The sequence below is a fragment of the Daldinia childiae genome, assembly GCF_008694065.1.
Source record: "Daldinia childiae strain JS-1345 chromosome Unknown Scaffold4, whole genome shotgun sequence".
Taxonomy (NCBI): Eukaryota; Fungi; Ascomycota; class Sordariomycetes; order Xylariales; family Hypoxylaceae; genus Daldinia; species Daldinia childiae.
In genome coordinates, this window is record NW_022984645.1 from 777,002 (window position 1) to 791,751 (window position 14,750).

Below are 14,750 nucleotides of genomic sequence, written 5' to 3' on the forward strand. Positions count from 1 at the left end.
TCCATTACTATTAATAAGCATCGAAAAGGATATACCCAATAATTCGAGCTTCCGTCTACTGTTGTACACTTCAAACTGATGCCGAATGTAACTATGTGAATTCTGGATACTGTACTTATGAGTCACGTTTATAGGATATCTGATTGGATCCTAGAGAGTGAGAAGACGGTGTTGACTGTATGGTGCGACGATAGGGGGTTTGAAGGTAATAATGGAAGTTACTTGGTCAAATCTAACTTAGATCTGGTCTACTTATTCTTAAGAGAATACGGTGGGTAGATATGAATAGGGAATCAAACAATCTCTATAGTAATTAGTCAATTTTCTAGATCGGGGACACTGGTACCTATTCCATGAATCCCATCCTGTCAAGATTTATTAGTAACCGTATCCCTATATCTATTCGGCCATTTAATTTATTCCATAATCTACTGCTCTACGATACGCTCAGCTTTGAGATCTATAATAACCGATTCCAAATGGTTTACTTCCTCTTGTTGATTAAACCGTCATCAACATTACTCTTGAAGCGTTCCTCAGTCGGCTCCTGTGCCCACGTTTCTGCTAGCTCGAAACCTGGCTCTTCTTCTGGGTATCCCATGCTCCTGCGAACCTTTGCCACTTCTTCGCGGACCCTCCTCGCAACCTCGATTCTTAGATTCACGGCTTCCTTGCCGTATTTAAGTTCGTCGGTTAGTTCGCCCATTGATAGCCTCTTTTTCTCCTTGCGGACGAGCTCCTGCCACCTCGCGCGAAGGTCCCCGAATTTCTTCTCCGTGTCTAGGAGTTCGCCGAAGGCTACCCGGAACTTGACGGGGAAGCGGGGAAGGAATCGCGGCCATTCCCTGTCTTCGGGCATGACGCGCTGGGGGCCGTCGATGAACATGGGAAGCACGTCGGGCATGGGCTCGCTCTCGAGAATCATGCGCGAAATTCCCCATTTGAAATAACGCATGAACATCTTCGGGTGCTGATGTACGCATGCCTCGGGGAAGACATGGATCCAACTATGCCGGTTTTGAGAGTATATAGACGGCGCGACGTATTGGTCTATGCCGGTAGTAGTGAATGTCATATCCCCCGAAGTAAACGGATCTAATATGTCATGAGACTCTTCTAAGGGAGCTGGTGCCGAAGTAGTAAATGGTGATGAAGATAGAAGTCGAATCGCCTGGGGAACTATAGGCTGAAAGAGTCCCCCATGAGATGAGTGTTTTGACCTATGAGTCGGTAATACTTGGCCAGCATAGAAAAAAGATCCAAGTAATCTAGCTATATATGTTAGCGGGAGAAAGGGATATATAGGTATATATGAGTGAAGAGATATGCGCTCACTTATTCTTATAGCATATATCATGGGCTCCCATGCCCCATCTATGATTAGATGGATTGAAGGCATAACTGAATGGTAAAACTCCCCATATGAGAGGATCATCAAGTCTATATGATGGATTAATTTATGAGATATGATTATGAATATTAGTTATATGATACTTACACACTGACATGATTTGAAACTGATATAAAATTAGTTTCTCATACTATCACGAGGCCCGTCATCACCCACCAGTAATGAGACCTCTCTGCCTCTTTTCGACATCTTTCCTCATGTCCAAGACTTCCAAGAATCGCTCTAAACCGGTTACTTCGACCGAATTTAAGCCATATAAGAAACTCCTAGAGAGGGCCGCAGTTAGGCCCATAATAACAGAAGAAGTCATGCGCCAGGGTAGACTTGGCTGCTGGAGAGGCAGCTTGTTAGGGTTGGAGTTAGACATGTCGACTTCGTGAGATGCCATTGAATTTTGCTGCTAGAACTCGACGGCATAGCAAATAATGATTTTTTCTTAAGGAAAGACTACATGATGTTTTGAAGTTTCCGCAGGCGGGTTTCGCATGATGAGTACATCAAAAGAAAACTTAGGTAACAGCGCAAGCGCAAAAAAAAAAACCCCCCCAAGCCCATACGATGTAGAATTTTTAGCAGGTACCTACATGTAATTAGGTACTTGAAAAAGTACCGCTCCGTAACTAACGCGGAATTTGATGACGGCTTCTCGCTACATCTGCAGGGACGGGATGATCTCATTGGGGAGATAATGATACGTTGATAGACCCCTGTAGTTGCAGTACATCAATACCTGGACAAGTACCTAAATCCCTACTTCCATTACGTTACGCCTTGAGCCTTGAAGATACAAGTATATGTAGATATCCACTTTATTTATATTCGCGATATCAAACATTAGGTACCTAAACTCTACCGAATAAATAATAAAGTATCCTTTGTAATTATTTTAAATACCATCTTCAACATGTCACACAGTAAGACGTCCATTTTATAATAGTTGCATTAATGGATACTAAGGGGATAGACGGTATCACTAACACATTTCTCCATAGGTAAGCGGAACACATCGCGCGCCGTCTTCACTTCCCACGAGCGGGACCTCGCTAAACGAGCATGGAGCTCAACGACGGCACGACTTTCACGTGAAAGCTTCCTTCCCTTCTCATCCTGCGGACTGTGCCTCGAGATAGCCCAAGACCCGGTGTCATGTGTGCACGGCGACATATTTTGCCGCGAGTGCGCCCTGAATAACATCCTGGCCCAGAAGAAGGAAATAAAGCGCCTCGAGAAAGTTCGCGACCAGGGGGAGCGTGATGCCTTGGAAGAAAGGGCGCGCCAGGAGGAAGAAGCCCGTGAACGTGCTATTCGTGAATTTGAGATGACACAAATCGGCCTAGACGCGAAGACGAAGAGTAATGGCACTAATAAAGACAATAATACTACTCGGAAAGGATCAACCGATAGTCATAATCAAAGTAGCACACCGGCGGCAGTGGAGTTACCTAATGGCAGTGGGAAGAAGCGTAAATTTGAAATAGACGCGGAAGAATTGGTGCGGATAGCGCAAGAAGACAGGGCAAAAGCACGGAAAGCAATCGACGAAGAGAAAGCAACGAAACCCGTGTTACCGTCGTTTTGGACGCCTTCGATTACACCATCTTCCAACACGAAAGATGCGCTTCACGAGGTAGCCAAGAAGACGAAGAGCACGCCAATATGCCCGGCGTCAAAAGACGACAGTCCACATACGTACTCGCTACACACACTTGTGACAGTGAACTTCACCGAAGAGGAAGATGGAGGAGGCGAGGGCCGGGATGGTCCAAGTAATAGGAAGAAGCGTATACGAATATGTCCATCGTGCAAGAAAGGACTAAGCAATACTTCGAAAGCACTGCTCGCAAAGCCCTGCGGTCATGTCTTGTGCCGTAACTGCGTCGATAAGTTTATGCAACCCTCGCGGCACCACCATGATCCACACGCATCGGCAGGTGATGCTGGGAGCTTACGGTGCTATGTCTGCGAGGCAGACCTTATAGATCAGAAGGGCAGTAATGATGGGGGGAGTGAAAAGAGCAAGAAAAAGGATAAAGAGAGGATACGACCGGGATTAGTCGAGCTGAGGAGCGAGGGTACAGGCTTTTCAGCCGGGGGCGTAAACCAGGTGCAGAAATCTGGCGTGGCATTTCAATGCTAGATTTGACTGCGATATTATAGGAAGAATATGGGACTCGATTATGACTAGAATATTATAATTAATTCGAGTATAGCAACGAGCCGGCGCCCACTGCCAACACCGGAAACCATACATTATGTATATCCGACCCATCCTGCCGTACGCTATGCTCAATACCATATCCAGTATCCCCATAGCCCATTCCCATTCCCAAACCCAAACCCAAACCCAGCCCAAAGTCGAATCATTGCAAACCTCGTACATGATGCGGCCTGCCATATACTCTTTTTGACCTCCCGACTTTTTGCAAACATGTACCTCGATTTACAATTCCCCAACTCCAGGGCCCCAAATGCCCAAACCAAACAAACCCGTCTTTTGGATTCCCCTCCGATGTCCGAGTACAGCAAGGAGATTAATCAGGAAAGGAAAGATGTGAATGACAGTCTCGACCCATTAGTACTTTTTCCCCCTCAGACAAAAGAAAGGAAAGGAAAGAGAAGAGAAAAATAGATCGATCGATGTACTCGCGGTAGACAGACACTTGTCCAACCAATTTCGTACATCCCATTCCTACAAATCCCCCCTTTTTCCCCAACAACCACCCATTCCACCCCACCCTAATATCAACTCTCATTATCATCATCACCATCCTCATCCTCATCTCATCAATAATACTTAACCCCCCTCTGCGACCTATCAATCATATTCGCCACCACCACGCTCCCCCCATCTCCATCCCCGTCCCCGTCCTCAGCCAGAAACGATCTCCGCCCCCCGCTACGGTTCCGCGGACTGCTCCAGCGGTGGCCGTATCCCGCGGCGCCGGGATACGGCGTCGGCGGAGGGGATGGAAGTCGCTCGTATCGGTATCGGTCGTAGTTGTTGTCGTGTCGGTCTCGCAGAGAGTGTAGCTGGTGCTGCGGCGGCGAGGAGGACGGAGGCATTGGGGGGCGGTGAGGTGGTAGTGATGCTAGGCGGAGAGGGGAGGGAGAGGAGCGCTGTGGCGGCGGAGAAGGTTGGCGTGGGGGAGGAGGTGGGAGGGCGAATGGGGCGGGGGGTTCGGATTCGGATTCGAATTCGAGAAGGGGTGGTGTTGGCGCTTCGGGTAGAGACGGTGGTGGTGATGGTGGCAATTCCAGTGATGAGTACGGTGGTGACGGCGGAGGCGAGGACATTCGTACTAGAGGTGGTGGAGTGCTAGAAGGGGCTTCACTCGGGGCCATTGGGGCCTCAATCATAGCCGCAGATCCTGGCCCAGTTTCAATCCCAGCTTCCGGCGCACTCCTAACCGAAGTCTCAACCACAGTTTCGGTCTGAGTCTCAGTCCTAGTGACAGGCCTAACCACAGTTCTACCCCTAACTCCAGCCTTAGCCATAGTCCTAGCCCTGCGCGCCCGGATCTCAGCCAAGACGCCCGCGACGACGAAGTATAGCTTAAAGAGCAGTTTATGCACGGCATCCTTCGCCAGCATCGTAGTCCCGTGGCCCAGGAAGCTTTTAATCAGTTCGCCGAAGATGCCAGCGTATAGAGCTCCGACGCCCTCGGTGCGCGCAATCTGCACGGCGGCGCCGAAGACACTGCTCTTACCAAAGTCCTTGACCGTCCGTAGCGCGTCCGATTTATAGTCGCTTTCGCCTCCGGGGATCCGCTCCGGCGGCGCGACGTTTTCTTTGAAAGAGACCTTACGAGGGACTTCTGTCTTGGGAGATATTGGCTCGTCGAAGGTGACGTGGTGTGTCTGCGCTTCCTGCGCGGGGGCCTCGACTGCTCCCGCAGAGGCCTGTGCTGCATCCCCGTTCGGGCTCTTGGGCGTGGCCGGGATGCCATTCTGTAGTCGGGTATTAGCGATTTGGAACGGGTATGTGATAGTGCTAGCGATGGTTTTGCTGATAGCCGCGAGGAGGAACGTCATGTGCGCGCCGGGGTTGTCCCATCTATCGGCCGAGACGGTCTTTTTCTTGAGGAACTCCTGAAGGAAGAAGGTGATACTCGGGTTCAGGGTGAGCACCAGGCTAGCCGAGTACCCGGACCAGAACCCCGCGAGACCCTGCTCCTTCCGGATAGCTTCGATGATCTCGCGGACGCTGGCATCCCTTCCCTCGCTGTCGACGAGCGGGACCGTCTGCTTGCGGGCGACCACATTAGCAATCGGAGTCGTGAAGAGCCTTGAGCAGGCACTAGCCGCCACACCAATAGCCAATTCCTCAAGGACGCCCAGCCCCGACGCGGACCTATCCCCTCTTCTCCTCCCGCGACCACGGCCCCCGGCCGCGAGCCCGACGCTCCGGAACCACTCATAGAAGAGAAAGAAGAGGAAAGAGTCCAAGACAGATTTGGCTGCGTCTTGAGCTAGGCCAGTATAGAGTGCTTTCGGCCCGCCACCGGACTTCCAGATCCGCGAAAAGGCTTCGGTGATTCCGGCGTACGTGGACTCCCGTGCCGGACCCGGAGCTGCTGTTGCTGCCCCGGGACCGGTCGGACCTGTGGGGGTGGTGTCGCCGGCGCTGCTGCTGCTGCTGCTGCTGTTGCTGTTGAGTCTTTCCTCGCGACGAAATTGTCGTTGAGCTTGGAGGCGGGTAATCGCTAGAGAGAGAGGGTAGAGAGTGCATGTTGAGATGAGCGTGCCGGCGGAGCCCGAGACGGCGTGGTGTAGGGCCGGGAGAAAGTTGTTTGCTGCTGCTGCTACTGCTGCCGGTGTGCCTGTGTAATTGGCGAAGCTTGACGATGGCATGGTTGGTTGGTTTCCTTCCTAGCGCTGTAAGTGGTAGAGGGGGGACAGGTGAAAAGGGACTTTGTATGGTTTATATCGAAGAAGCAAGCGTTCCGATCTAGGTTCCGGGAAGATCTAGAATACAGTATGAGGACAAAACAGGACACAAAAGAATATCGTCAGCAGCTTCCACACCAACCGAATCTCGGATGAGGCCTTTTTGGTCGTGTATGTACGTTACCTTGTAACCCTACGATGTCAATGGTGCCAAGAAGTTTGGTCGATAGCTGATCGTGTGTCTAGGAGGAGACAAGAACCCACTAGGTTGTATATAGATTATGTAGTCTATCATGCCGTCTACCGTGCAATTATTTGTTTATTTGCCATTGGGTCGACGATGTCGCACAAGGCCGACGGCATATTTGTTTGTGTGTGAGTACTATGTGTTAGGCGTGGGTATGGGTATGGGATGTGTATGAGAGAGGAGAACTTCACGATGTGACCAAGCCGCGAGCTGGCTCGAGCGAAGAGGGGGTAACTCGAACGACGACGTCATGGCCAGTTCATAGCCAGTTTATATCTACACAATATCTTATGTAAGACATCTAATATATGTTGTGTTTCGCAAAGTACGTAAAAGATGGCGAGTAAACACTATAGTACTCCAACTCCACCCCCCTTTATGTTTACATACATGGACATTCCTTGTCCTGCATTCTCACCATCCTTACCATTTCTTCCTAATTGTATATCCAAACTTCGAGGCTAGCTATCCATGGACCATTCGCTTCCAATCCTTTCGCTTGTGGATGTCTACCGCACACATTTTGCACGAGGGGCTTCCCTGAGTCCACAATATCCTATAGGATGCCAGGAAAAGGCACCCGAGAGATTGGCGAGCTTACACGTGTACAGGGTCCTCATGCTCCATCCCGCTGTGCAGCCCTTAGGTTAGGCCTATGCTTGTATACCGCCACTTCGGGCACCGACACGTGTGCCGTCACAGCTCTCAACCTAAACAGCTTCCATTCCCAGTTATGTTCTTTATTGGAATTTGCTGAGTGGTATCATATGAATTCTAAATACGGCCTATGGCTCCAAAAACAATTCAACGCCGGACCAAGGAGGCAGCAAATCATGGTATACTTGCTGACCTTGCCACCTTTACCTAACGCCCCCGAGTCGCTTTCCTGCTAAACAAATTCAACCCTTAAATCCACCTGCTTTGCTCTGGTATCCCCCGATAAACGCCTAATCGTGAAGATAATGATAATGACAATGACCAGTCCACCCAAATGCATTTGCCTTATTATCTGGGTACTTACCCAACACCGTTTACATGCCGTTATTGGGCGGCACAAGCCTATAGGAGGCACATGTAGTTATAATGGGGATGGTGCTGGCTGATTCAAACCAAGATATTGCTGCCAGAAGAAGAAGGGAATGCAAGCTCAGACGACTTTCTTAACTGAACCCTTGTTTAGACTCGTTTGATATCCTTGTTTGATATCCTCATACGATATGTCGCATGAGAGCAGCCGGTCCTAAGCTCGGCTTGCTACGGACGGCCGTCGTGAATTGGCTTGCATACCAAAACTTGAGGACCGTCGAATGCCCATCGCGCCCATCATTCCTAGGTCTGGCTCCCCTGGCGCGTCGTCTAGGTCCATATTCGTATCGGTATGGTTTTCGGGGAGCTTTTGAGCACCAAAACCAACCACCTTGAAAATGTTGGTACGCCCGCCATTGGTCGCCGTGTGGAGCTGTTCGCGAAGACGCGCTAGTTGATATGTCCTCCTGATAGGCTCAAAAACGGGCGGCGGCAGGACGGGCTGTGGATTCCATCGTGCTAGTGCACTCATGACAGCAGCAGTCTCCTCATCAGAGTCGACTGGCCCGGCATTAGCGTCGTCGTCGTCCTCTAACGGAGCGTTTGCATCCAATGCGGCCTCTGTTCCCAATTAGTCGTCATGATCAAATGCCTAACCAGTGTTCTGTGTCTTACTTTGTTGTTTCGCCTGGTTCTTCTTTTGATATGCAGCAAGTAGCATATCGTAAGGAAGTGATCGACCGGCGACAGCACGCTTGGCTCCCATGCTGTGACTTTTGCATGTTAAAGATCGCGCACATGGTTGCCCGTTGGGTAATATAACACCACATTGCTTCTCAACATCAACGGGGCCTAGATTGGTTAGACACAACTAATATGATTCAACGGTAAGGATGCGTAGTGGTTAGATACCTTTAGGCTTAGGAACCTTTGGCTTCGGCTCCTCTTTCTTTTTCTTATTCTTTGGTCCCTTATCGGCATCACCGTCGGCCTTTCGTTTCTTGCCCTTCGGCTCACCGTCTGGCTTCTTACCACTTACCTTCTTAGTTGCTTTCCCACTAGTTCCCTTTTTCTCAGGCGAACCGTCATCATCATCATCGCTGTCATCATTCATCTTAGCATCTCCATCCTCGTCGGCTTTGCGAGCTTCCTCTTCCCGCGCTTGTTCCTTTGCTCGTTCCCTCGCTTCCCTAGCCTCTTTTTTGCGCTGGGCTTTCTCTTTCTTAATTCGTAGGCATTGCGCAATATGCTCCTTCGCTGCAGTTTTGATAATGCCCTTTTTGCAGTGTTTACATTGTTGAAGATTAAGATTATCTTCGAGAGGCCGTCCGGTCGCAAAGGTCTCGCGGGAGTTTTCGTCTAACTGATTAACCACGGGTCCGGGAGACGGGACGCCAACGATGACGGAAGGGTTCTCGGAGGGTTTAGATTTCTTGTCATCTACATAATAGAATAATACTTAGAAGCCGTTGGCGCTACAAAGAGAGTAAAGGGTTCCGGCGCAACGTACCATCGGCAACACTACCATCTCTCCAATTGCCGGGTTTTAATTGCTTCGGTACAGGTTTCTTAAGTTTGATTATACCGTTTGGCCTATCTCGTATAACTTTCTTTGAGGCGACGTTAATTGTACCTTCGTCATCGGGACCTAGAACGTGGGGCGAATATTCGTGTCAACACGGCGCGCTGCGCAGTTAAATCTGCGAATTACAGATACATACCTTTGCGCCCCTCTCCGCCGCTCGCCATTTTGATAGGTATTTGAATTTTTGTCAGTTACATTTATTTGTGTATAGGTTATAGGATCGTCCTATTAGCATAGATTGAATAAGAGGTGATGGAAACGTCGTAGGGAGCGACTTATGGATAGTTTGAAGATTGATAGCAGTTGTTGTATGATTGAAGAGGCGTTAAAGCTAGCGCTCCCGGACCACTTGACGACGCTCCGATAAGATCTTATCGCTTCGTTAGCTTACCCGTAGAATTACCGCAAATGATACACGGACCCATATGCTACTAAACGGTTAGGTACATTAGGTACATATGTACTTGTACATGGTTCAATTTTACCTCTGCTCAGGCTTTAGACATCAAAAGGCTGGAAATAATTCAAGTAAACCATTATTTGCAAATGAATATAGCTTTAGGGGTATTTTTGAAAACCTAATCTTACCGACCTGTATAATGCCATTCGCCTATATGCCCTCCCTAAATACACCTAGTAGATCATCAAGTCAAAGTACTTCCCAAAGCTTAGCCACGCCCATGGACGCCTTTCCAGATATACCACTTATATATAATCAGCATCTAAATCATTGAATATATCCGCCTTTGGTCCTCCTCCTCTTCTAACTTTACTTTATGCCCATCCACCTCTTTATCTAATTTGGATCGGTACTGTTCCATGGTTTCTGACAAGGCCTTTGCGTGTAACATTCCCATCTGCCTCCAAACCACTTGCATCGCGTTATAAGCCCAGTCCCAGAACTCGGGCGGGACGTTCGGAGCGCAGCCAGCCACTTTTAAGTGCCAAAGAAGGCTAGGTACCCCTACCGCTCCGGAATTGCCATATCCATCCGCTTCAAACTCTCGAGTCACTTCGGGATCAAGCGTTGGATGGTGCCAATGTGAAGGTACACTTATAAGAATATCCTCCGCCAGTCGTTCAATAGTGGCGTAACATTTTACTCTCTGAGGGGTCGGTAAGGTTCGACTGCTCGAAATAGGATAGGTGCTCATAAATTTGACAAGCTTTTGGTTAGTGAGAATATGAGCCCAACGATAATGATTCCATATCCTAGCAGCCCATATTACATTATACTTGTGCCACTTTCCGCGAAAGACCGCTTCTGGTGGATACTCTCCCCTATTTTCCTTAAAGGGAAAGGCCTCTAGTAGCTGCCTTTCCAAGCTATCAAACGTATTATCCAGTTGAATAAATTGTCGTATAATATCATCTACAGCTGGACGCCCGTCGGTGTATACCGTGTGCTCGAATGTAGCTGACAGTTGGAGAAGTCGAACCATAGCGATAGCCAAATCAACAGAACAACTTTCTGGTACTCCTTGCATCAACTGCTTACAGAATTTTAGAGTCTCGAAGAAACCAGATGGAAGAGGCGTGTCTGTCGCTTGATATGGAATGAACTAGGTTAGGATAGTTAGTAGGTAGGTCAGATAAGATGCGATGAATACAATACCATTGAAAATAACAATTGTAATATAGCATGTACACCTTTATTAGGGGCCTGCGGAAGAGGCAATACAGATCGTAATACAGCCACTGCCCCATTAACGTGCGTGCTAGCTAATCCCACTGCCACTCTAGATCCTTTACCTTGGACGACCTATATATAGTAAGTGTTGCATACTTAAATATAATTGTTTCCAGGAATCAATTTACCTCAAATAATGCGAGCGTTACGACGCTCCGAATGCGAGCTACAAGGCTTCCAGGATCATTACTAGCAATTAGCTGTCCGGTTTGCTTCAGAGATGCGACGTATTTAGAACGCGCAACTAGGTTCATATTCTTGTTCCCTAGCAGGTTAGACAGTCCTGCGAGACCTACGGCTATCATGACGCCCTGGGCGGCATTTGCACTAGTAAAATACGTCGCTACCTCCTCGCTTGTCCTTGGGGAGTCGGGATGGTGCATAAGATAGCGATTGATATAAAACTGCAGGCCCTGCTGCTCCATATTTAACTCTACCTTCTTAGGTATCTTTGCGGGAACAAGTTGGGGTGGCGGAATTGAACTACTCTCTGGCGGACTATCTGAAGCACTGCTCGACGACTCGTCTGCCCATGCTGAGGCCGAGGCTGAATTCGAAACGAAATTTCCGCTTTGCTCAGCAGGAGACCCCGAAGAGCCCCATTGGGCATGTGCTTTTTGTATAACCTTGCTACTCTCATCTCGAAACATAAGAGATAACTGGTCTCGATAACCCGGGCATTTCTTGCCCACGCGAATGCATTGTGAGCATTCTGGCCGTTTCTTATCGCACTACAATTTCTTAGTTAATTATGGTAATTATGGGCTAATTCATCTATTACGGTCCCGACCGATTGGATCGATTGAGGTGGATGCAGACGACACAGATGAACCTTGCGGCATCTCGCATACGATGCCGCCTAGTACATCTTGCCTCAGCTGCAGGGCAAGACAGGACAGGGAAGGCGGATGCATGTGTATAATGTGTTTGATGAGGTTGTGAGCGCATACGCACCTTTATACGTCGGGTTCGACAGTTTTGACACCCCTGAGAAGCCTTTCCACAATAAACCATTGTGCGAAAACTCCAGGATAGGCAAGCTGAACGAACAAATCAGAGTAGTTTATTATTGTCTTAGCTGCGCGCGTTGAGTCGTTTGTCTCCGTAGGTTGGCGGCCGCCGTTGGTCAATATTGCGGCTGGCAGGTATCGAAAAGGGAAAGCAGTTCGTCAAAGTCGTGGGGAACAAGAAGGATCATGATTATGCGAGGACTAGCTGCATTAATCTTGCTTTTTTTTCTTTCCTTCTATCCCGTCTGCCACTTGTATAAAAGGATTGCTCGATGCCACTCCGGATCTTGTTTACTTCGTTCCTGAAGCCCCCGAGGCGGATTTTCACCGAGTCCGGACGGAGACTCTTCACGTGCCTTCGAGATCGAAATTCGGCGGCAAGCGCACGGCGTTTTTGCAACAACGTTTAATATAACTTTGAAGACCAACCACCAATAACGGGATATGGATAATATTTTCCAGCTGAATGGCGATTTATTTTATAAGTTAAGTTGCTCGGTACTATTTCAAAGAGAATACTTAATAAGAAGCAGAGGGTGCTGAAGTTCAGAAGGGGAAGCCAGGAGCTAGGTAGCCGTGATGGGGGCTCACGGTATTCGGCAATAGTTATACGGTATATCCGACCTTGTATCGTCTGAAAGGTGAGAAGTGTTGGTCAATCACAATCCTTCAAAGTGACCAGTAAACGACCAGTCTGCCAGTCTGATACCGAATACGCCATGTATCTATTAGTAATGCATGTCTGTATGGGTGGGCTTTTCCCTTTTTATTATTATCCCCTTTCCTTCTTTACGCTTCTGCTTTCTTATTAGAATGCATACCTAGACCTACATAGGTAGGTATGTTAGGTACAGGTACGGGTACGTATGTAGGTAGGTATTTCACCTACGGAGACTTGGGGGTTGTTTGAAACTCATCCAATGTCGAAAGAGACGAGAAAAAAAAATAATGCTACCGAATAGGAACTTCCCCGCTTTCCTTTAGACCCAATCGTCAGCTTTGGTGTGGGGGTGAAAGGTACGTAGATTAACATGGGTTTTGGGTAACATGGATTAACATGCATGTAGTTTAGCGATAATACATGTTTTGGATCGGCCGTGGATCAGAGGTTAAACATCCTAGCAAGTCGGACAGCCCTGAACGGAATTACCAGGCAAGGACAAACAAGACTGCCCCAGTAGCCTAAGAAAAGCCAGGGTTGAAGCTTCTCGGGTTCTATGTATATTCCACACTATGCATATATTTGGTAGGCGAGATCCGCTGGTATTGCTAGGCAAGTTGAGTCGTAACGGATAATCAACTTAAATAGGTAGGTACATCCATACATCGAGATGTACCAAATGTTTACCCGCGCTAATTTATAAACCTTATTGATATAGGAACCTTAATACCTTAATAGCATTAATAGCATTTGAGTATTTGGGTACTTAGGTACATTAGGTACTGCGTGCATTAGGGTGCTTTTAATTAATTCATGTAAGTCACCAGCTACGAGTATTTGAAGCTTCTTTTTTTTTCCTCCTTACATAAATTACCCCAACTAGGCTTTTATTAAGGCTACTATCTCAACGTCCTTCCTCTTACATATCAACACTGTTACTCACAACGCAGCATACTTTCGCCCAGGGCTGAAGACATTGTCCAGGGCTTGTAACCGGGTGCTACGTTGCGAGAATCCGGGTGCCATTTCCTGACGTGACGTAACCCCCGAGGGGTTAAGGGACTTCATTGTGAGGTATTAGAGAAGTCAAGCGAGTCAAACAAACATCTGGCCAAGTTGTTGGGTTTCTTCGGGCTTTTCTCGCATTGCTGCCAATTCATCATCCCACGAAAATTCCCAAATGCTTAACATTTTCATAAAGCTTCCTCTCAGATCTCTAGAATTCATCGCTTCTAGATCGGCGAAGAAAAATGAATACCAATCCTTAAGTCCAATCCTCAAGTACGAAGAGCGAAGGTATCCAAGCTTTTAATTGGCCCCTGTATCATCTAGGATGTTAGCACAGCGCTGAGAGGGGTCTTGAAGACTCATGTTTGTCACACCCTAGATCTAGCCCAGGAAGCCCAGGAAGCCCAGGGTAAGAAGGGGATTTTTTCAAACCAAAAACTCCGAACCCGGGATCTTCCTGTTGACAGCTCATCCCTGACAAGAGATGGCATTGCTATCACTTTTATTACTATAGTAATGGCTGCCTGACTTATGTACATGCATGCATCGCTCTTCCGTTACAATGCAGGTAACACTTCTGCATCTGTCAAATTCTCACGGCCATATGGGCAACGATCATGATTGTCGACAAGCCATTCACTAATCAGTCACATTACCATTAGGCCCAGCTTGACAGATATCATCCAATCGTCATGTGTCAAAATAAGGCGAACAAGCTAGTTTCGGGAGATCGAGTGGTCTGTGATGACAATTTCTCCTTGCTCGTCTGTGTCGTATATGTCGTACTTCGGAAAATAAACGCGGGTGACAGCGTCTCGTCTAGTTTCAAACAAAGGCACATTATGTCTTTGTCACACGCGTAACGAATAAGATGTCTCCAGAAAACCTCAATTGATCATTGGCTGACTTTGCCTCAGACTACAGGATGTGTTGGTACGGCAAATATGACAGGCATGATACTGCCCTTGTTTCTTGTATTTCAAGTCTTCGTGTTGATGACGACAGTTTAACAGCTAGCTGCCATTAAATCGGTATCAGAAATATCCACATATTCAGCTAGTTTGGTGAATTTTTGCGCCTCCTTTCCCATGATGAGCGCCTGGGCAGTAACCCTTTTATTTAATCAACTACTGGGTTTATATTGAATTGCAATCATATGCAGGGTTGGGTAGAGAAGAGGCAAAAGAAAAGAGAAGTCGATTGGAAAATAAGCCACTATAACTCG

The 14,750-nt window shown here is 47.9% G+C and overlaps 5 protein-coding genes across 7 annotated transcripts; 1 reads left to right on the plus strand and 4 right to left on the minus strand.

Moving 5' to 3' along the window:
* Nucleotides 1–484: 484 nt before the first annotated feature.
* On the minus strand, nt 485–1,778 carry GL218_04519 (Lysophosphatidylcholine acyltransferase; the record flags this gene model as incomplete). The annotated part of the gene is made up of 4 exons (XM_033581133.1): nt 485–1,268; nt 1,336–1,440; nt 1,499–1,517; nt 1,568–1,778. 4 exons carry the CDS (start codon nt 1,776–1,778, stop codon nt 485–487), a joined length of 1,119 nt encoding a protein of 372 aa, XP_033435912.1.
* A 537-nt stretch (nt 1,779–2,315) lies between these two features.
* GL218_04520 (Nitric oxide synthase-interacting protein like protein) lies at nt 2,316–3,548 on the plus strand (the record flags this gene model as incomplete). Its single annotated transcript, XM_033581134.1, has 2 exons — nt 2,316–2,325; nt 2,404–3,548. The coding sequence occupies 2 exons, from the start codon at nt 2,316–2,318 to the stop codon at nt 3,546–3,548; spliced, it is 1,155 nt and encodes a 384-aa protein (XP_033435472.1).
* Nucleotides 3,549–4,307: 759 nt separating this feature from the next.
* Nucleotides 4,308–6,262, minus strand: GL218_04521 (Peroxisomal adenine nucleotide transporter 1; the record flags this gene model as incomplete). Of its 2 annotated transcripts, none has more annotated exons than XM_033581135.1 (2): nt 4,308–4,727; nt 4,985–6,262. In XM_033581135.1, 2 exons carry the CDS (start codon nt 6,260–6,262, stop codon nt 4,308–4,310), a joined length of 1,698 nt encoding a protein of 565 aa, XP_033435471.1. The 2 variants fall into 2 exon arrangements, with proteins under 2 accessions (XP_033435471.1, XP_033435470.1); XM_033581136.1 differs by lacking the exon at nt 4,308–4,727 and adding an exon at nt 4,881–4,886 and having other exon boundaries at nt 4,943–6,262.
* Nucleotides 6,263–7,785: 1,523 nt separating this feature from the next.
* Nucleotides 7,786–9,320, minus strand: GL218_04522 (SAGA-associated factor 73; the record flags this gene model as incomplete). Its single annotated transcript, XM_033581137.1, has 5 exons — nt 7,786–8,192; nt 8,247–8,423; nt 8,484–9,011; nt 9,082–9,219; nt 9,293–9,320. 5 exons carry the CDS (start codon nt 9,318–9,320, stop codon nt 7,786–7,788), a joined length of 1,278 nt encoding a protein of 425 aa, XP_033435469.1.
* A 558-nt stretch (nt 9,321–9,878) lies between these two features.
* Nucleotides 9,879–11,860, minus strand: GL218_04523 (uncharacterized protein; the record flags this gene model as incomplete). Of its 2 annotated transcripts, XM_033581138.1 has the most annotated exons (4): nt 9,879–10,718; nt 10,772–10,918; nt 10,975–11,577; nt 11,801–11,860. In XM_033581138.1, the coding sequence occupies 4 exons, from the start codon at nt 11,858–11,860 to the stop codon at nt 9,879–9,881; spliced, it is 1,650 nt and encodes a 549-aa protein (XP_033435467.1). The 2 variants fall into 2 exon arrangements, with proteins under 2 accessions (XP_033435467.1, XP_033435468.1); XM_033581139.1 differs by lacking the exons at nt 9,879–10,718; nt 10,772–10,918 and having other exon boundaries at nt 10,966–11,577.
* Nucleotides 11,861–14,750: the final 2,890 nt, after the last annotated feature.